Genomic DNA, 20,765 nt, shown 5'->3' on the forward strand with positions numbered 1-20,765 from the left:
GCAGCTCATTTGATTCCCTCCATTTATTTATGAAAGGTGTGCTCATGTTTCTCTGACCTGAAGACTGACACAGCGTTTCTTCTTGGTCTTGTGCCAAAGTGATTAAATAACCACACATATAACATTTCAAGGTGGCTTGTACTTTACTGTAGTGAGTGTGGCGGCTCTTAGGTGCTTTTACACTGACTGAGGTGTCTTGGCTGTAAGGTATGACTCACTTTATAGAGGAGACCTATTATGTGCTCTAGAAAGCTGCATTTCCTGTTATCATGATAAACACGCTCTGAGCAACACAGTTCTTTCTGTGCTTCAGACACCATCTCACCTCTCCTTCTCCCTGTAAGTGAGTAAACTTGTTTTGAGTAACACAAATAGTCCTTTCAGTACTTCAGAATAACCCCCCCCCTCTCTCCGTCTCCAGGTGGTAATAAACTGTGCCATTCCCAAGGGGCTCAAGTACAACCAGGCCACACAGACCTTCCACCAGTGGCGCGATGCCAGGCAGGTCTACGGACTGAACTTTGGCAGCAAGGAGGATGCCAACGTATTCGCCAGTGCCATGATGCATGCCCTGGAGGTGCTCAACTCTCAGGACACAGGTGCAGGTAAGCTCCATTGACTGGCAGGAAGACTGCTGTAAAGACCTGAGTCATCCAATCAGCTGTTGGTTGGGTTTTTAACAAATGAGAGGTGGTCTTGCCTGTTGCCATCCTGTTGCCTCACTCACTGCAGTGGTTGGAGTGAGAGGTGTCCTGCATGGTAAGTAGGCAGGCATGCAAACCTTATGGCTGATCTAGGAGATGGGTATGGGTTAGGCTAGGAGGGCCTTGCTCAGACACACAGCTGGTTAACCCCTTACGCTTGTGGAAAGTGGCCTATATGGACGGGGCCAAATTGAAATGATTCTAACAGAAGTAGTATAAAAAGCATATGCATGACCATGGTAGCAAATGACCATGGTAGCAAATGACCATGGTAGCAAATGACCATGGTAGCAAATTGTGCATTTGAACATCTTGGCCATGTTCTGTTATAATCTCCACCCGGCACAACCAGAAGAGGACTGGCCACCCCACATAGCCTGGTTCCTCTCTAGGTTTCTTCCTAGGTTTTGGCCTTTCTAGGGAGTTTTTCCTAGCCACTGTGCTTCTACACCTGCATTGCTTGCTGTTTGGGGTTTTAGGCTGGGTTTCTGTACAGCACTTTGAGATATCAGGCAGGACCAAATCAGAGAGATAGGTAAGAGCAAGCCCATGTAATGCTTTGTAGGTTAGCAGTAAAACCTTGAAATCAGCCCTAGCATTAACAGGAAGCCAGTGTAGAGAGGCTAGCACTGGAGTAATATGATTAAAAATAAATTCTAGTCAAGATTCTAGCAGCCGACATCACCAAGAGGTCAAATATATAGTGAAAACAATAGTGGTCCTAAAACGGAACCTTGAGGAACACCGAAATGTACAGTTGATTTGTCAGAGGACAAACCATCCACAGAGACAAACTGATATCTTTCCGACAGATAAGATCTAAACCAGGCCAGAACTTGTCCGTGTAGACCAATTTGACTTTCCAATCTCTCCAAAAGGATGTGGAGATTTCAATGCAACATGCCGAAAAAAACAAACAAACATGCAAGACATTTTGTTGTTGAACGCCTCAAAGTAAGATTATATTGCACGCATGACTCAGCCTGTAATCTACACAGACCGGTCCGTTATAACCAATCAGAGCTGCAGTAGGCCTATATGCAAATCGACCATTGCCATATATGGATCTGTGTCATTTACTTTGAACTGGACTGTGTTTACAGCATGAGCGGTCGTGAGGAGATGTGCTTGTTTTGAGATCAAAGCGAGAGCTGCATGTAGCCACGTGTGCACATTTTGTTTATATCCTTTGCTAGTTAGTGAGTTATTAGCCCAGTTATAGATAATGTGTAGTCAGCAATTGGGGAGGGATTGCTTCCTACAAGAGCACATAACGTGTACATTTCTATGAAAAGAGTCAGGTAAAGAGTTTTTTTAAATTTCTTAATGGGGTAGTGTTGTATTTTGAGACAGTCTTGTATAAGCTAAGAAGCCAATAGGCAGAGGGTAGCATATTTTTTTCTGATTCTCTGTAATAATGGTATGGGAATAATGCATATTTTTTTGTAAAGTGGTTTCTTGCATCAAACACGGCACAATTTTCAGTCACCTCCTTCTCTGAAGGACAAGTGGATAAACAGGTTAATGTCAAGCCCTTCATGATTTTATTGAATTTTTTCCAAAAGTTATTTTCCAAAAGAACACCACACATTAGCTGATACTGTAGGCTGAACGATAGAACAGCTATTTCCATGTTACAATTCTAATTCGATGTATTTTCTCCATAGTTTTTTATGGTAGGCCACTCTGATAGGCCTACAATATGATCAACTAGCCACAGTAGCCTATTGGCCACTGTTAAAACTGTAACTTAAATAGGTACAGCTTCAGGGTTCACAGTAAACGTGCGTTGGAAGTTGCACAGAATGTTTACAACGTTGAAGTTTGCACGCAGCAGACCTACAATTTGCTCAATGCCGAGAAAGATTTGAGTGAACATTGGCTCTAATGTCATGTATAGCATGTTACTGTACAGCAACTGGGTTAAAATTTTAGGCGTTTATCATCTGCCATTTTCAACCTGTATTAAGTGGAATGTGTGAACGTGACTAGGTATTTGAGCAGGACCCAAGAGTCAGAGAGATGCCGGAACCCTCTATAAGGGTGTTATCAAACACTGTTTATCATTCATATCACACTTGAGCATAACACTAAAACTGCAGTACTTGGCCAGACATTTTCCAAAGGCACTTTAATGTTTGAGTGTTTAAAGTCCACATAGATGACTCATCAATGTTTTACCTGACTTTGCTGATTTTTTTTTTTGCTTCACTAAGCTGAAAAAATTACATTTGCGTATATTTCTCTTTGAACCACTGTTTATATTGGTTTGGCAGAATAACTATTTTGTCCTCAGTAGAGTGAGGTCATATGTTAAGTGAGGACCTGCTCTTGTAAAAATTTGATGTAATTAGTCGTTCTGATGTATGTCTTGTGATGTATGTTTTGGCTGATAGTGGTCAGTGTGTGTGTGATACAGGAACTCTGGTATGTTTCAAGTTTTGTCACGTGCACAAGTACTAGAGCCGGGACGATACCAATATCACTGTTGTGGTAAGGAAACAAAACACAAAGTGGATTGAACTTCTTTAGGAAAACAGCCCAAATGTTGGAAACAAACATCATTATGTTGTCATCCAGAGTCACATTTATTTTCCAAGCTATAGATTGCAGTATTTTACGTACACAAGCTTTTTAAAGTACCAAAGAGTTTAGTCTACTTGGTGTTTTTGTTATGGAAAAAATATTGCGTCCCGGCTCTAAAAAGTAAAGTGAAATGCCTTTCTTGCAATTTCTGTCCCAACAATGCATTATATCAGTAGTAGTATCAATATCAGTAGTAGTATAAAATAAAGTAGAACATAAACGCACGAGAAATAAGAATTGGACGAGCAAGTAAGCTATACTATATATACAAAAGTATGTGGACACCCCTTCAAATGGGTGGAGTCGGCTATTTCAGCCACAGCCGTTGCTGACCGGTGTATCAAATCAAGCACAAAACCATGCAATCTCCACAGACAAACATTGACAGTAGAATGGCCTTACTGAAGAGCTCAGTGACTTTTGACGTGACACTGTCATAGGATGCCACCTTTCCAACAAGTCAGTTCTTCATATTTCTGCCCTGCTAGAGCTGCCCCGGTCAACTGTAAGTGCTGTTATTGTGAAGTGGAAGTGTCTAGGCGCAACAATCTCACAGAACGGGACTGCTGATTCCATATGTTATTTCATAGTTTTGATGACTTCATCAATCTTCCTGATTGGTTAGAGTTAAGAAGATGGTTCTGAAAGAGATGAGAGAGTTGGTCAGAGATTGCATGCTATAGGGCCTCCAGTGTGGCGCAGCGGTCTAAGGCACTGCAGGGCTTGAGGCGTCACTACAGATCCGGGTTCGATCCAGGACTTTGTCGCAGTCGGCCTCAACCGGGAGACACATTTGGCCCAGCATCGTCTGGGTTAGGCGAGGCGTTGGACGGCCGGGATGTCCCTGTCCCATTTAGCGACTCCTGTGACAAGCCGGGTGCATGCATGCTGACGTGGTCGCCAGTTTTATGGGGTCTACTCCGACACATTGGTGCTGCTGGCTTCCAGGTTAAGCGAGCAGTATGTCAAGAAGCAGTGTGGCTTGGTGGGTCGTGTTTCAGAGGACGCAAGGCTCTCGACCTTCGCCTCTCCCGAGTCCGTACAGGAGTTGCAGCGATGGGACAAGACTGTAGCTACCAATTGGATATCACGAAATTGGGGATAAAAAGTAAAACAAAAAGAGACTGCATGCCCAAGTGTTTTGGAAAGAAGGGAGACCGGTCTGTAGGTGACCTCAGAGGGGTCGATTGTTGGTTTCTTGAGGAGGGGAGCAACTCTGGCTATTTTGAAGTCAGAGTGCACACAGCCAATGATCCGGAATGAGAGAAGGTCTCCAAAGATGGTCTGGATAAGGGGATGGGGTTGAGCGGGCAGGTTTATCGGGCAGCCGGACAAGGTGTCAAGCCCATTGAGGAAGACTCTACCGTTATGGGTTTCATATTTATATTTATATATCAAATTTAATATGCATTACCAGGCCTTGAATCTTGAGCCTCGTTAGTCTATGTACCTTAACATATTGGCTGAGATATAGTGTAACTGGTTGTAGTCTACTACCCATAAAGGGTTATCTGAGGTATTGTGCTTTGGACATGCTTTTGTGATCATATAATCAAGGTCCTTGTGAATCAGATGTAAAATGAACTGGAATAAAATGAGTTTCACCTAAGGTCCTTGGCTCCCGCTGAGACTTTCACCTCAGCCGCCGTGATCGAAGTTAACAGACGTGAACGTGGCAACTTTGAATCGGGTGTAGTTTCTTCCCTCTAAAGTTTCCACTTAATGGTTTCCACCTCAGCAACTTATCTTCCATTTCCATTTCCAGCAGTCTGTGCTGCGCCAAGCCCATAGAGTGACCTCAGACAAAGAGGCCTTAGAACAAACTGAGATTATGCTGCTTGTCTGCTTGTTAGCTTCATTTGTGGACTATCCTGAGTAATATCCACACAGTGGATTTGGTGCTATTTCTCAATGAGGGCTGGCTGTTTTGGACAGAGGGAGGGATGTGTGTTTTTGTTGTAGAGAGGCTTGGTAGGATGGTTGCAGAGCAGGCTTGGTAGGATGGTTGCAGAGCAGGCTTGGTAGGATGGTTGCAGAGCAGGCTTGGTAGGATGGTTGCAGAGCAGGCTTGGTAGGATGGTTGCAGAGCAGGCTTGGTAGGATGGTTGCAGAGCAGGCTTGGTATGATGGTTGCAGAGCAGGCTTGGATCTTCTGCCATTTGAAAGGATCTGACGGTGGTTATGTTTCAAAAGTGTGTTTTCAGTTCAGAGTCACTGTCATGAACGTATTGCAGCAGCCACAGCTCTGAGTGCAGTCACTCTATTTCAGTGTCCTTGTCAAAGTGTTTGGAACAAGACTGACTGGTCAGAAAATGGTTTGACCAACTGTGAATTAATCCAGGTTTAACACAGTTGATAAGGGAACGCTGAACATTGAATAGCCTAGCTGCTGATAACATTATGCACCTCTGCCTCTCTCCCTGTCCTTCATCTCTTTGTTCCTGACTAGACCATTTCCTGTTTACCCCATTGACTTGTAGCCCTTATCTCTCTCTGAGGCTGGATGCTTGGTTCTCACTGCTCTCTAATAGCCTGTGATAATAAGCTGATAGTGATGTGCTTGGTTATGGAAATTGTTTTAATGAGGCATTCTCCGGTGGTGTGGGTGTTATCACACTATCAGAGCCTGGTGCAGCCTGCTGCTGACAGGAGGAGACCCTGGGGGCTGCTTTGACGGAGTCTATAAGAATATCCTCAATGTGTGTGAGAGCGTGGGGATATTTCTGCCTTCTCCATTTCCCCTGTCTGTCTGTTTGCAACAATGTTTCTAATGTGAGCTGTCTTAACCAAGAACCTTTTGCCTCATCAGGCCTCCCCCGGGCTAGGCTTTGGGATACAGAGCGTGTTAGCCTGGCCTTAACAAAGCCCTACCTGGCAGACAGAGGGGAGGCGAAGCCCGATTGGACACTTTAATTGGCCCTGCCTCAGTCAAAGTTCCATTGTGCTGAGTAAGCTGTTTAGAGCAGCATACTCCAGCACGGGCTGGGACTGACGAGATGGGGCTACAGCGACCGCTGAGGGCTGGAACAGGTTACAGGCTGAGGTACAGCAACCCTGTGTGTGAGCAACTTTGTTTGAGGACTGTGGTTGAGATATGGATCTGATTCTCTGCTCTTCTCTACCACCTGTTGGTGGTACATAGAACTGCACCCATAAGCAATGACAACCAGAGGGTTTAACACCCCAGTGTTTTCTATAGTATATTCTTATCATCCTAGGTGATGATACTGCTATTCTAATAGGTGTCCCTTTTAGACACGATAAGCCTTCAATGACACATGCGGCTCAACATCATTCACTCCCAGACTGGGTGATCAGCACCGGACAAGAGAGGAATGGAGTCACTAGTCAATCTTTTTATGAGACTTGTTATTTATTTCACAGCTGGCTAAATCCAGTATTGACATGGTTGACTGAGGCCTGCTGTGGTCTGTGTTTGGGTCTCTGGTCATGCAGGCTGAATGTAGATGCAACTGATGTCTGTTCTGTTGCATGCGCTGCACTAATGCCATTAATTAGTAACCTGCCTAAATGACTACCGACCCGTAGCGCTCACGTCTGTAGCCATGAAGTGCTTTGAAAGGCAGGTCATGGCTCACATCAACACCATTATCCCATAAACCCTAGACCCACTTCAATTTGCATACCGCCCCAACAGATCCACAGATGATGCCATTTCTATTGCACTTCACACTGCCCTTTCCCACCTGGACAAAAGGAACACCAATGTGAGAATGCTATTCATTGACCACAGCTCAGCGTTCAACACCGTAGTGCCCTCAAAGCTCATCAATAAATAAGCTAAGGGACTCAACACCTCCCTCTGCAACTAGATCCTGGACTTCCTGACCAGCCGCCCCAGGTGGTAAGGGTAGGTAACAACACATTAGAGGTTGACCGATTATGATTTTTCAACGCCAATACTGATACCGATTATTGGAGGACCAAAAAAAGCCGATACCGATTAATCTGTCTATTTTTTTTATTTTTATTTGTAATAATGACGATTACAACAATACTGGACGAACACTTATTATAACATGATATAATACATCAATAAAATCAATTTAGCCTCAAATGTTTTATTTTGTAAATTTTTTTAAACCTTTATTTAACCAGGCAAGTCAGTTAAAAACAAATTCTTATTTTCAATGACGGCCTAGGAACAGTGGGTTAACTGCCTGTTCAAGGGCAGAACGACAGATTTGTTGTACCTTGTCAGCTCGGGAGTTTGAACTTGCAACCTTCTGGTTACTAGTCCAATGCTCTAACCACTAGGCTACCCTGCCGCCCAAATAAATAAGAAACATGTTCAATTTGGTTTAAATAATGCAAAAACAGAGTTTTGGAGAAGAAAGTAAAAGTGCAATCCTTGTCTCATCGCGCACTAGCGACTCCTGTGGCGGGCTGGGCGCAGTGCACTCTAACCAGGTCATCAGGTGCACGGTGTTTCTAGTTAACTGTAAGGTTGCAAGATTGAATCCCCGAGCTGACAAGGTAAAAATCTAGTGCAGGTGGCTTCCGGGTTGGATGCTGTGGGGTTGGACGCTGTGTTAAGAAGCAGTGCGGCTTGGTTGAGTTATGTTTCGGAGGACGCATGGCTTTCGACCTTCGTCTCTCCCGAGCCCCGAGTACGGGTACGGGAATTGTGGCGGAGACAAGATACTAACTATAGGATACCACGAAATTGGGGAGAAAAGGGGGTAAAATTAATTTAAAAAATAAATTTAAAAAAGACTCAAGCCACCCTAGTCATAGACTGTTCTCTCTGCTACCGCATGGCAAGCAGTACCAGAGCACCAAGTCTAGGTCCAAGAGGCTTCTAAACAGCATCTACCCCCAAGTCATAAGAATCCTGAACATCAGAGTGAAAAGAAGGAAGTCTGTACAGAATAAAAATATTTCAAAACGTGCATCCTGTTTGCAACAAGGCATTTAATTAATACTGCAAAAAATGCTTTTTTGTCCTGAATAGAAAGTGTTATGTTTGGGGCAAACACAACACATTACTGAGTACCACTATTCATATTTTAAAACATGGTGGTGGCTGCATCATGTTATGGGTATGCTTGTCATCGGCAAGGACAAGGGAGTTTTTTTTAGTATAAAAATAAACAGAATGGAGCTGAGCACAGGCAAAATCCTATAGGAAAACCTGGTTCACTCTGCTTTCCAACACACTGAGTGATGTATTCACATTTCAGCAGCACAATAACCTAAAACACAAGGCCAAATCTACACTGGAGTTGCTTACCAAGATGACATGAAATATTCCTGAGTGGCCTATTTAATTTTGACTTACAAATCTATGGTAAGTCTTGAAAATGGATGTCTAGCAATGATCAACAATCAACTTGACAGAGCTTAAAGAATTAAAAAAATAGTAATGGGCAAGTAATGTACAATTCAGGTGTGCAAAGCTCTAAGAGACGTACCCAGAAAGACTCTTTCTGTAATCACCTCCAAAGGAGAGTCTACAAAGTATTTACTCAGGAGGGTGAATACTAGTGTGATTGAGATATTTCTGTATTTCATTTTCAATAAATTTGCTAAAATATCTAAAAACATGTTTTCTCTTTGATTATGGGGTATTGTTTGTAGATGGGAGAGAATTTTTTATTTTATTTAATCCATTTTATATTTCAGGCTGTGAAATAAGTCAAGAGGTAATGAATACTTCCTGAAGGCTCTGTATCTCCCTGGAGTCTCTACAGTAGCATGTCTAATTTTAGCAGAGTGAAATGTGTGCCTTGCAATCACATGGCAGGCAGTCGGCGCTAGGCTGGTTAGTGTGACGCTGACACAGGAGCTGTGTGCTCACTGTGCTGCTACTGTCTGAGACTCAGGCATGTGGGCTTTTCTAAAATGTCTGTTGCCACCTTCTCTCCCAGTCAGATAACACACTGGACCACTGGACGACTGGGGAGAGAAGGGATGAACTGCTGGAGGTCAGGGTCAGGGAGGTCGGGGGTTAAATGTAATGTTTGCTCTGTATAAGGCCTGTGACAAGGTGGTGTAGCCTGCTGACAGACATGAGTGCATAATCTAACTATGAGCTGTCTGACTGTCTGTGTGGAAATGCTTAAAAGCCCACTGCAGTCAAAAACGAGATTCTTCTGTGTTTTATATATTTTTCCACACTGAGGTTGGAATAATACTGTGAAATTGTGAAAATGATGATAATTCCCTTTTAGTTTAAGAGCTGTTTTGAAGACTGCCTGAAATTTTTGCCTGTTTTGGTTGGATGTAGACTTGCCTGGTGAATTAGTTAATAGACCAATAAGAAAGGGTTCCACACCTCTCTGCCAATAACGGCTAGTTTTCAGTTTTCCCCTCCCCATTCGAACCACTCCCAGACAGTCCTAGAAAAAAATCTTGTTTGAGCAATTGCTCTTTGCTAAGAAGCTAGTTTTGTTTCTTTTTGACCATTTTAATTTAAAACTATCGCAGTAAGGAACTTAATTGTTAGCCAGAAATGATTTGATATCAACTTAAAAATGGTCGTATTGGACATTTTTTAATGTGGGATTTGGTTTACACAGAAACCAGCTAGACCACACCTTGGCAGACCTCACCCATTCTGCTTCTCGAGTCCCAGGTGCTGTGAATTGAACCTTTGTCAGAACAGGACAGAAACAGCATTGGTGTGTTTTTTTTCTCTTCCTCTTTAACAGGAAGGAATGTGTGTGTGTGTACCAGGACAAAGGAGCGATCGGTTACCATCGGAGACAAGGTGGTGGTTGTGGTCTGGTGAGGCCATGTGAAGTTTGGTATTACACGTCAGTCAGGTGACTGGTGAGGGGTTAAGTCTGATGGAGGTCTGTGACCCTCCTCCAGTCACACCAAAGCAACCCTCTTCTCCCCATGTCTAGGTCCAACATTAAACCATAACTTCAAAGCTGGAAACCACCACGCTACTTCAATCAACATTATTTCCCCCCTCGAACATCACTGAACATCACTGAACATCACTGAACATCACCTAAACATCATTGCGCACATGATAGAACAGCAGGCTATGTACCCCGATTTTCTTTTTTACCATGAAGCTCATCTCCTCGGTTTAAAAAACAAAACAATAACAACTGCACCTGGGTCAACCAGGGGCGCTATTTCACCTTATGCAGATCTCAGCTTTAACATTTGTGACCATCCCTATGTATAAAGTCAGAGAGGCAGTCTGCTGGTGAATGTTTTGGGCAGTAGCGGACCTTAGTTCTGGGCTGTGACCTGAAGTCACTCTGTGATTGGTCAGTCATGTCCAGTAACCCATACAGACAGACATACAGCCATCGGACTCCTCTCTGTTCTCCTAAAATGGGTAAAAGAGGACTGGACTGAAGGGATGGTCAGGCCGCTGGACGCCTGTCGGTGTTGTGGTCTGGCTGTAATCCCTCCTTTTCTTCTGGTTGTGGACAGATTGATATAGAGAGAGAAGAGAAAGGAGGCAGTGTGTGAGAGAAAGGGCCATGTAAGGCTACAAAACACAAGTTAGACGGCGGAGGGACAGTGCTTTTCAGACACGTTTCAGTCAACTCCACAGCTTCTGTTTGGACCTTCATTTTGACAGACGCCGGTCTGTGCCCTGGGACAAACAGCTGAACACACTGACTCTACACAGTGGGGTCCCTCTCTTTATGGGTCCCCTGGCCCCCCTCAACCACCACCCCGTTCTGCCCTCTACAGCCCTAGCAACACAACCCAGCATGGTGTCAGGGATCAGGGGTAGATTTATCAACGTGCATCTTTGTGGTATTAATACCATGTTGTGATGGCCTGTTGACAGAGAAGAATACAGAGCGATTATGCCTGTTACCATGACCTCATCAGTGTGTGAGAACAACACAGGAGCAGGGCTGACTGATAGTCTGTCATGTTGGTCCCGGGTCCCTGTCGTCTCCTTTTGTGTCTGGACCTTGAAGTTGTGTTTTCCTTGGACAGGGGCAAAATGTAAAGTTGTTTAGTATTTTGAGCCTTTACAGCCCAATCTCGGTGGCATGTGAAAGTCTTTCAAGTAGTTGAATATTGGAATGTATTTGAAAATACTCAAATACTTTCAAGTACAATTTGGTTGAATATTTGGTTTTTACAAATAACCATTCAAATACAAAATAAAACCAGATTTAAATAACAAATACTCAAATATACATATTTATACCCAGGTCTGGGATGTGTTTGTGTGTGTGTGTGGCCTCCCCTTGCCAGGGACACTGTCATAGAAACAAGCTGCATTCCTGAGCCAAAATGAGTTTGTTTTTGCAGCCCCAGGGCCTGGCTTTGAGGGTTGCAGACAGACAGAGAAGGGGAGGGGGGTGCAGACACCTACCACAGTGTCTCAGGATGTCTGGCATGTGTTTTGTTTCTTAACTCGTACCACCATGTGATCCCCATTGCATCATTCGCCCAGTAGATATGGAGGTTGGTGTGACGTGACGCCCGACTGCCTGCCGCACTTTTTATTGACGAGCTCATGCTCTTTGGCACCAGATTGTCATAGCCCACGCTGCTGCGAGGTTCTCCGCTAGCAGCCAGCTTGCTACTACTACTATTACTACTAACAAAACTGACAGAACAGCTGCCCTGCACAGCCCAGCACAGCCCAGAGAGAGAAACTCCAGCACTGTGCCTACCAGAGACTACAACTCTGTACTTATCAGGGAAGGAGACTAGAGAGACCAGACATCAGGAGCAGTGAGAACCAGAGAGCGAGGGCCCCTGGTGTGATCCAGCCCAGGGTTGGTGCTGTGCTGTTTGGTGCTCTACTCCCTAAGACTGCTGCCTCTAACTCTTCTGTGAGGGGGAGAGACTGCTGCCTCTTGGTGTAGGGCTGCAGAGACCGAGGAGGAGAAGGCCTCCCAGGCGTCCACAGACATGCCTGCTCCCAGAGTGAGCCGCTTCCAGCCGCAGCAGAAGATCAGTCGCGCTCAGATCATCCTCAGCAGTAAGTAGAGCTGCTCTGGTAGGGTGGTGGGTGAAGGGGTTGCAGATATGGTTGGGTATTGGTGCCATGAGGCGGGGTAGGGTGTTGTTGTATAGTGGGACAGCTGATGGGCGTAATGGGTAGGCCAGTGATGGAGGGTAAGGCTACCAAACCGCCGACAGCATGCTCTTCTGAATCATTGCAGTAGTTGAAGAGTGCCTCTCTTATCAAGTAGTGCGAACAAAAGTCTTTATGTAAATTGTATAACATTAATTTGTTATGCTCTATCCGAGGTGTCAGTGAAAACAAGGTTTTAGTTGCCTGTAGTGTAATCTACTCTAAATGCACTGATGGGCACAGTTCTGCCAGAAGGAACATGAGTCCTCTTATGGTTGGTCACAGATCAGTTGCTCTTTCTCCTGATTTGCTAAGCTGTGTTCCATAAGTTGGTGCCCTGTAGCAACCAACAGTAAGCCTCTGGCAGAAGGAGAAAAGGCAAGGAGAGAGAGGGCAGCCTTGACCTCTGCTTTTGTGCATGGCTGATCTTTGAAAGAAAAAAAAATCACATCAACTTTGTCACTGAGTTTCCAAGCTGCAAAGTCAGCGACGCACAGGCTCTGTCGAGTCCACACAACCAGTACAACCCTCCAGTACTGACAGAACAGATACAGATAGGCATCGTCCTGAATGCTAGAGTGAAATTCACACACCGTTTCAAAGACTGAATCAGCAGACTGACAAACGGTGCCTGGCTGCACCATTTCACACTCATCTGCTCAGCACCGGTGTTCAGTTAGCTCCGTTCAGCTAACTCGGAGTGTTCAGTTAGCTCCGTTCAGCTGACTCGGAGTGTTCAGTTAGCTCCGTTCAGCTAACTCGGAGTGTTCAGTTAGCTCCGTTCAGCTGACTCGGAGTGTTCAGTTAGCTCCGTTCAGCTGACTCGGAGTGTTCAGTTAGCTCCGTTCAGCTGACTCGGAGTGTTCAGTGCAAGCTGAGCGTTTTCGTTACACGGCGTGCCCTGTGGAAAGCTTTGTCTCTAAATGCATGGTTACTAATCAAATTGGGAATGTCCTAACAATGCAAAACAGTTGCATTTGGGGTTATCCCATGGGTGCTGGATCTTTGTGGCTGGGGTCTAGTGCTCTGTAGCGGCTGCTAGTTCCGAGGCTGGGGTCTAGTGCTCCATAGGGGCTGTTAGTTTCTGAAGCTGGGGTCTAGTGCTCCATAGGGGCTGTTAGTTTCTGAAGCTGGGGTCTAGTGCTCTGTAGGGACTGTTAGTTCCGGGCCTGGGGTCTAGTGCTCCATAGGGACTGTTAGTTTCTGAAGCTGGGGTCTAGTGCTCTGTAGGGACTGTTAGTTCCGAGGCTGGGGTCTAGTGCTCTGTAGCGGCTGCTAGTTCCGAGGCTGGGGTCTAGTGCTCCATAGGGACTGTTAGTTTCTGAAGCTGGGGTCTAGTGCTCTGTAGGGACTGTTAGTTCCGAGGCTGGGGTCTAGTGCTCCATAGGGGCTGTTAGTTTCTGAAGCTGGGGTCTAGCGCTCTGTAGGGACTGTTAGTTCCGAGGCTGGGGTCTAGTGCTCCATAGGGACTGTTAGTTTCTGAAGCTGGGGTCTAGTGCTCTGTAGGGACTGTTAGTTCCGAGGCTGGGGTCTAGTGCTCCATAGGGGCTGTTAGTTTCTGAAGCTGGGGTCTAGTGCTCTGTAGGGACTGTTAGTTCCGAGGCTGGGGTCTAGTGCTCCATAGGGGCTGTTAGTTTCTGAAGCTGGGGTCTAGTGCTCTGTAGGGACTGTTAGTTCCGAGGCTGGGGTCTAGTGCTCCATAGGGGCTGTTAGTTTCTGAAGCTGGGTTCTAGTGCTCTGTAGGGACTGTTAGTTCCGAGGCTGGGGTCTAGTGCTCTGTAGGGACTGTTAGTTCCGAGGCTGGGGTCTAGTGCTCTGTAGGGGCTTAGTTCCGTGGCTGGGGTCTAGTGCGCCGTAGGGGCTGTTAGTTTCTGAAGCTGGGGTCTAGTGCTCCGTATGGGCTGTTAGTTTCTGAAGCTGGGGTCTAGTGCTCCGTATGGGCTGTTAGTTTCTGAAGCTGGGGTCTAGTGCTCTGTAGGGACTGTTAGTTCCGAGGCTGGGGTCTAGTGCTCCATAGGGGCTGTTAGTTTCTGAAGCTGGGTTCTAGTGCTCTGTAGGGACTGTTAGTTCCGAGGCTGGGGTCTAGTGCTCTGTAGGGACTGTTAGTTCCGAGGCTGGGGTCTAGTGCTCTGTAGGGGCTTAGTTCCGTGGCTGGGGTCTAGTGCGTCGTAGGGGCTGTTAGTTTCTGAAGCTGGGGTCTAGTGCTCCGTATGGGCTGTTAGTTTCTGAAGCTGGGGTCTAGTGCTCCGTATGGGCTGTTAGTTTCTGAAGCTGGGGTCTAGTGCTCCGTATGGGCTGTTAGTTTCTGAAGCTGGGGTCTAGTGCTCTGTAGGGACTGTTAGTTCCGAGGCTGGGGTCTAGTGCTCCGTAGGGGCTTAGTTCCGAGGCTGGGGTCTAGTGCTGCGTAGGGGCTGTTAGTTCCGAGGCTGGGGTCTAGTGCTACATAGGGGCTTAGTTCCGTGGCTGGGGTCTAGTGCTCCGTAGGGGCTGTTAGTTCCGAGGCTGGGGTCTAGTGCTCTGTAGGGGCTGTTAGTTCCGAGGCGTTGGCAGAGCTCCATGATGACCTCATCCACAGGTGCCAGCTGGCCTGGCCTGGTCTGGGGCTCTATAGGCCTGGTTGCCTCCCCTAACATTGTGGCTGAGCCAGAAATACAATGTTTACCTTCTCCTATGGAGGGGGGGGATATGCGCTGCGTCTGCTTATGGCCGAAGTGTTTCCAAGCAGAGCGGCTTTTATTAGGTGATGGTACCTCAGACCTGAGCTGAGGCACCCGGCCACCTGAGCTGGCCTGGTGTGGCGTGCTGCGTCTGTATCAGTGGCCCTCCCTGGGGTAATGGAGATGGCAAGCTCTGCTGCTGACATCCCTGTTAAGGACAGGGGGAAGGGGGAGTAGAGGGGAGACGTCACTGTCCTACCGTCACCTCGACTCCCTGTCTCCCCCTCTGCCCCAGAATAAGACCCCACCTTGGAAAGGTGCAAGGGTTTGTGGGTAGTGTATATGGCCTGTCCCGTCATTACATTTGTCTACATGTCTGTACTGTGTGTCTGTCTTCCTATGGGAGACAGGAATGCTTGCACTGCAGTCATTAGTATTCTATCACAGGCCGCCTGCCATCGCAGACAGCTAGACTCCTCTAAAGCTGTCTCTGTAACCGTAAAGGAAGATGTTCTGACATGCAGCACCTCGCATCATCTATCACAGCTGCTTAACCTGATTGGCAGCCCAAACTACAGTGAAACTCTTATAGCCTAGGGATAGCGAACCTGGGGGAGTCAGGAGGGCCAATCATCTGTACCCTGACGACTCTCCGTTTCTCTCCCAGCGTCCGACCATACATCTGTCAGCCTGTTAACAGTAGCAGCACTCCATTTCACAAGTGGGGAAGCCATTGTTTAGACACTGCATGTTTGTGAGTGTTAAAGCTGCGAGACTCTCCAGACTCGTCTGGGGGGATTCATGTGCGGGTGGCACGCAGTGTTACAGCAGTAGTGTTGGGGTTGAAGTAATGAGACAGGCAGCCAGAAGGTGTTAATGTCACTCTGGGAAAGTGATGGAACACTTGGGGATGCATTAGGTTTCTGTTGTTGACACATAGAAGTGGCTTACATCTGTATGGTGAGACGGAGAGAATCAGCTGATGTTTTGGTGGCGATTTAAGACTTGTTTTGGTCCTCTTGCTGTTACTTAGATTATTGATTGGTGGAATTAGATTAGTTGGAAATGAGCAGGAGCTTCTCAGCGCATGATACTATAATGACTTACTACTGGTCACTAGAGAAAATAACTAATGGTTCAACATGTATTTGTCACTCTGATACCGAAGCGCACTGAAGAGTAAACACTATTAACAGCCCACATTTCCAGCAGTATATTTGACCAGAAAATGCATGTGGAATGGAATGGTAATTGTTAGTTTTGCCAAGTCATGTGTAATTTCACTCTGAGTGCCTCCTGCCTTGGGCCTGTCAGCAGAATGTAGAGGACTGTGGGTAATTAGACTGGGCCTGTGGTCTCTCTTGTCAGTGGGGAGCCGGCCTCCCGTCTCTCAACATGATTGATCAATAACCATTACCCGAGATGGCCTCCCAAAAAGTAATTTTGGCTCACCTAAAGTACATCAGTCATAATTTCCCCTCCAACTTTTTCCTGGTCCTCTTCATCAGCACTATGTATAGGGCTCTAACTGTCCTCTTCATCAGCACTATGTATAGGGCTCTACCTGGTCCTCTTCATCAGCACTATGTATAGGGCTCTACCTGTCCTCTTCATCAGCACTATGTATAGGGCTCTACCTGGTCCTCTTCATCAGCACTATGTATAGGGCTCTACCTGTCCTCTTCATCAGTAGTATGTATAGGGCTCTACCTGGTCCTCTTCATCAGCACTATGTATAGGGCTCTACCTGTCCTCTTCATCAGCACTATGTATAGGGCTCTACCTGGTCCTCTTCATCAGCACTATGTATAGGGCTCTACCTGTCCTCTTCATCAGCACTATGTATAGGGCTCTACCTGGTCCTCTTCATCAGTAGTATGTATAGGGCTCTACCTGGTCCTCTTCATCAGCACTATGTATAGGGCTCTACCTGTCCTCTTCATCAGCACTATGTATAGGGCTCTACCTGTCCTCTTCATCAGCACTATGTATAGGGCTCTACCTGGTCCTCTTCATCAGCACTATGTATAGGGCTCTACCTGGTCCTCTTCATCAGCACTATGTATAGGGCTCTACCTGTCCTCTTCATCAGCACTATGTATAGGGCTCTACCTGGTCCTCTTCATCAGCACTATGTATAGGGCTCTACCTGTCCTCTTCATCAGCACTATGTATAGGGCTCTACCTGGTCCTCTTCATCAGCACTATGTATAGGGCTCTACCCGGTCCTCTTCATCAGCACTATGTATAGGGCTCTACCTGTCCTCTTCATCAGCACTATGTATAGGGCTCTACCTGGTCCTCTTCATCAGCACTATGTATAGGGCTCTACCTGGTCCTCTTCATCAGTAGTATGTATAGGGCTCTAGCTGTCCTCTTCATCAGCACTATGTATAGGGCTCTACCTGTCCTCTTCATCAGCACTATGTATAGGGCTCTACCTGTCCTCTTCATCAGCACTATGTATAGGGCTCTACCTGTCCTCTTCATCAGCACTATGTATAGGGCTCTACCTGGTCCTCTTCATCAGTAGTATGTATAGGGCTCTACCTGGTCCTCTTCATCAGCACTATGTATAGGGCTCTACCTGTCCTCTTCATCAGTAGTATGTATAGGGCTCTACCTGGTCCTCTTCATCAGCACTATGTATAGGGCTCTACCTGGTCCTCTTCATTAGTAGTATGTATAGGGCTCTACCTGTCCTCTTCATCAGCACTATGTATAGGGCTCTACCTGTCCTCTTCATCAGCACTATGTATAGGGCTCTACCTGGTCCTCTTCATCAGTAGTATGTATAGGGCTCTACCTGGTCCTCTTCATCAGCAGTATGACAGAGCCCCATCACACAGGTCCCAGGTCAGCAGTCCAGGGAACAGACCGAGGCAGTGATTTACGTCTTCCTGATCCAGGAACAGTGAAGTAGGAATAGAGAGACACTACAGGGGCTGGAAGGGGCTGTAACACAACATGGCTGTTTCACAGAAAGAGGAAAACCTCCGAGACCACTCTCATCTCTTCCTCTCTTCCCTCCATCTCCTCTGTAGACCTGTGTGATGTAACAGGGAGGAAACCAACACATGTCGTTAATTTGAAAATAACACATTAGAAGAGAGCCCATCAGGCTGTTTGTACAATACCTTCACGGTCCGGTGAGGAAAGATACCAAGGCAGTGTGATCAAAGGAAAGCTCTGGTTTGTTGTTTGTAGCTCTTTCTCTAGTATACATCTCTCTTCTTACTCTGTGTGCCACTTTCTGTGTCTCTGTTTCCATTTCGTCATGTCTTCCCTCTGGGTTCTTGACTTGGTTTGTCTCTAGAATTGATACACACATGGTGTGATGAGGTGAAGGGCGATGGGGGGTGGGGGGGGGGTGGTAGGGGGGGGGGCAGTTCTCTGCCCTTCACCCATGAATAATTGATCAAGACCAGGAAGTGTGCCGCGTGGACCAACTGGAGCGTGGGACTACATCCTGTAAATACCCCTCCTCCCTCCCTCTCTCTCTCTCTCTCTCTCTCTCTCTCTCTCTCGCTCTCTCTCTCTACTCCCTTCCTCACTCCTCCCTGCCTGTCTGCTGTGTGTCTTATTGACCTGAGCATCCGCGTAGCCCTGGCTCCAGGCGTGGCGTACTGTTAGTAGCAGCTCGGGACGCTGTGTGTGTCCAGAAACATGGTGCTCTATCTGAGCTCCCAGGGCTCTACAGATGGGGTGGCTGCAAGCGGAGCCATGATGCCTGGGACTGAGTTTGGGACTGGATCTGGGGTTTTAGTTGGTACTTTGTCTATGGTTAAGACTAGGTCCAGGGCTGTGGTCGGAACACATAAAGACTGCCTGAATGGTGGACTGTGGCAGTATATGTGCTGTCAGAAGAGGCCTGCAGTCTCCCTGCCATCATGTAGGTGTGATGATGCTCTCTCTGCTCCCTGGCTCAATGGGACTTCTACTGTTACACTGGATTTGTGTGTTTGTGTGCGGTTTTGTGAGGTATAGCGATCTTACCATTTGTTTCTAAGTCCAGTGACACATTCTCGAGCATTAATCAGAGAATCATGTATGGTCTGTATTTCAGTAACGGGGAAGTCTTGATGAAACATGGTTTATTTAACTGTGGATGCACTGTTGTCGGTCTTTAGCCATAGAAAATGTTGTCAGGATGGATTGTAAAGCCATGCAGCAGAAGTATTTCAGTCCCAGTATTGGATCTAATGATGTGAGAGGATTGAAAAGAGGTGGAAAACTCAGTGCCCATCTTTACAGAGACTAAGTGCTGTTGGGTGCCGGCCAGCCGGGGGTGCTTTGTCTTACCTGGCTCTGGATACCCTGAATACGGCTGCAGAAGCGTTTGGGGGGGGGGGGGGTTACATAAAGGGGTGGGAAGGTGGTGAAGCCTGTTGGTTCCATTTTGAGGAGTGAGTTGTTGACTGTAGAGTACACACACACACACACACACACACACACACAGACACACACCGTGGAGGGTGCGGTCATCCTGGACGCATGGCCTGTGTCAACATATAAACAGAAGCAGGGCTGACTGTAATTCAGTAATGCTGTGGACAGAGGATGGAGCAAACCTCACCCCCACCACCCTGCCTGATGCTATCTGCACCAGATGGCTAGCTACTAACTTAATACTGCTTGATTTAGTGGTTGGAAAAGGAAACTGCTTTGTTATTAGGTTTGGGTGATTCGTTCCACAACATAAATCGAGACATTGTCGATGAGAGCTGGAGTTTCTTTACTGTTCAGTGCTGGTGTACAGGAAGAAAACACAGTTCCCCACGTAGCTACTTATTGTTTCTCATTACATAACGTGATTATCTGAATGCATTGCTCCTAGTCCCATGTCCAAAATTAATTTAGCTCAATGTCTAACTCTCTGCGAGGGGAGGGGTCCTTTCACAACACTGTTACTGTCCAGACAGACATTGATCAAGAGGCCCATGCCAAAGAGGCCAGGCTGGGTCTATATGAGCCTTTTAAAGGATACGTTTTCTTTTTGTATGACCAAATCTCTATTTGTGATGTAAATAGCATGTTGTTGAAGGGTCCAGACGCCTTTTTTTGTGATTCCACTTGTTTTTGATCAACTTACCAAAAAACCACACCAATAAAGGCTAAAAAAATATGGTGTAGTGATGCAGGTCTTTAGACGTTGTAATTGACATGCAATTGTCATTTCGACCTTTATCCACAACATTATATTCCATTTTGTAGCAGTTCATAGGTGGTACATGCTTGTTCAGCAGATCGGCTTGTGGCTGAGGAGTGTAGAGGCCTGAACCTGGTGGCTGTGGACTGTCACTAGCAGGTCTGGTGTATGGACAGAAGGTTATATAGGAGTCACTGCTGCCAAACCGTTCCGGATCAAATCCGTATTCTTCTCTCAGATCTGGAGCCCTCCCTCTACTCCTCGTTGTCCCGCTCTCTGTCTGTCTGGAATAGCATATCAATGTATCACTGCTCGACACAGACACTAGTCAGCCAGAATACTGACAGCCTCTGACGATTCTTCTCTTTTGGGCAGATCCAAGCCCTCCAACTTCGGTCGATACACTCTTAGTCTGGCCACCACCGTGGAGGCTTTTCACCTATCGAACGTAGGCTTCAGTGAATCACTTAGAACCACTTCAGCATGTATACCTTTTGTCAACGGCAATATATATTTGGTCCCTGACATGTGGAGCTCTCTCACTGATTGATCATGTGTGTTTGTGTTTTCTTTCGATGGCCTTGTCTCTACAATCCCCAGGTAATCAGTGGTTTTGTCACTCCATGACCCTT

The 20,765-nt window shown here is 46.4% G+C and overlaps 1 protein-coding gene across 4 annotated transcripts in view; it reads left to right on the forward strand.

Annotated features, from left to right (window-relative positions):
* The window catches only part of LOC135557643 (protein enabled homolog), a 145,675-nt gene that overhangs the window by 83,704 nt on the left and 41,206 nt on the right, over positions 1-20,765 (forward strand). For all 4 annotated transcript variants that reach the window (XM_064991115.1, XM_064991117.1, XM_064991118.1 and 1 more), the window contains one exon: positions 422-605. In XM_064991115.1, the coding sequence (XP_064847187.1) occupies positions 422-605 (184 nt within the window). The remainder of the gene's footprint in view (positions 1-421; positions 606-20,765) is intronic.

Source organism: Oncorhynchus masou, chromosome 16, assembly GCF_036934945.1.
Source record: "Oncorhynchus masou masou isolate Uvic2021 chromosome 16, UVic_Omas_1.1, whole genome shotgun sequence".
Lineage (NCBI taxonomy): Eukaryota > Metazoa > Chordata > Actinopteri > Salmoniformes > Salmonidae > Oncorhynchus > Oncorhynchus masou.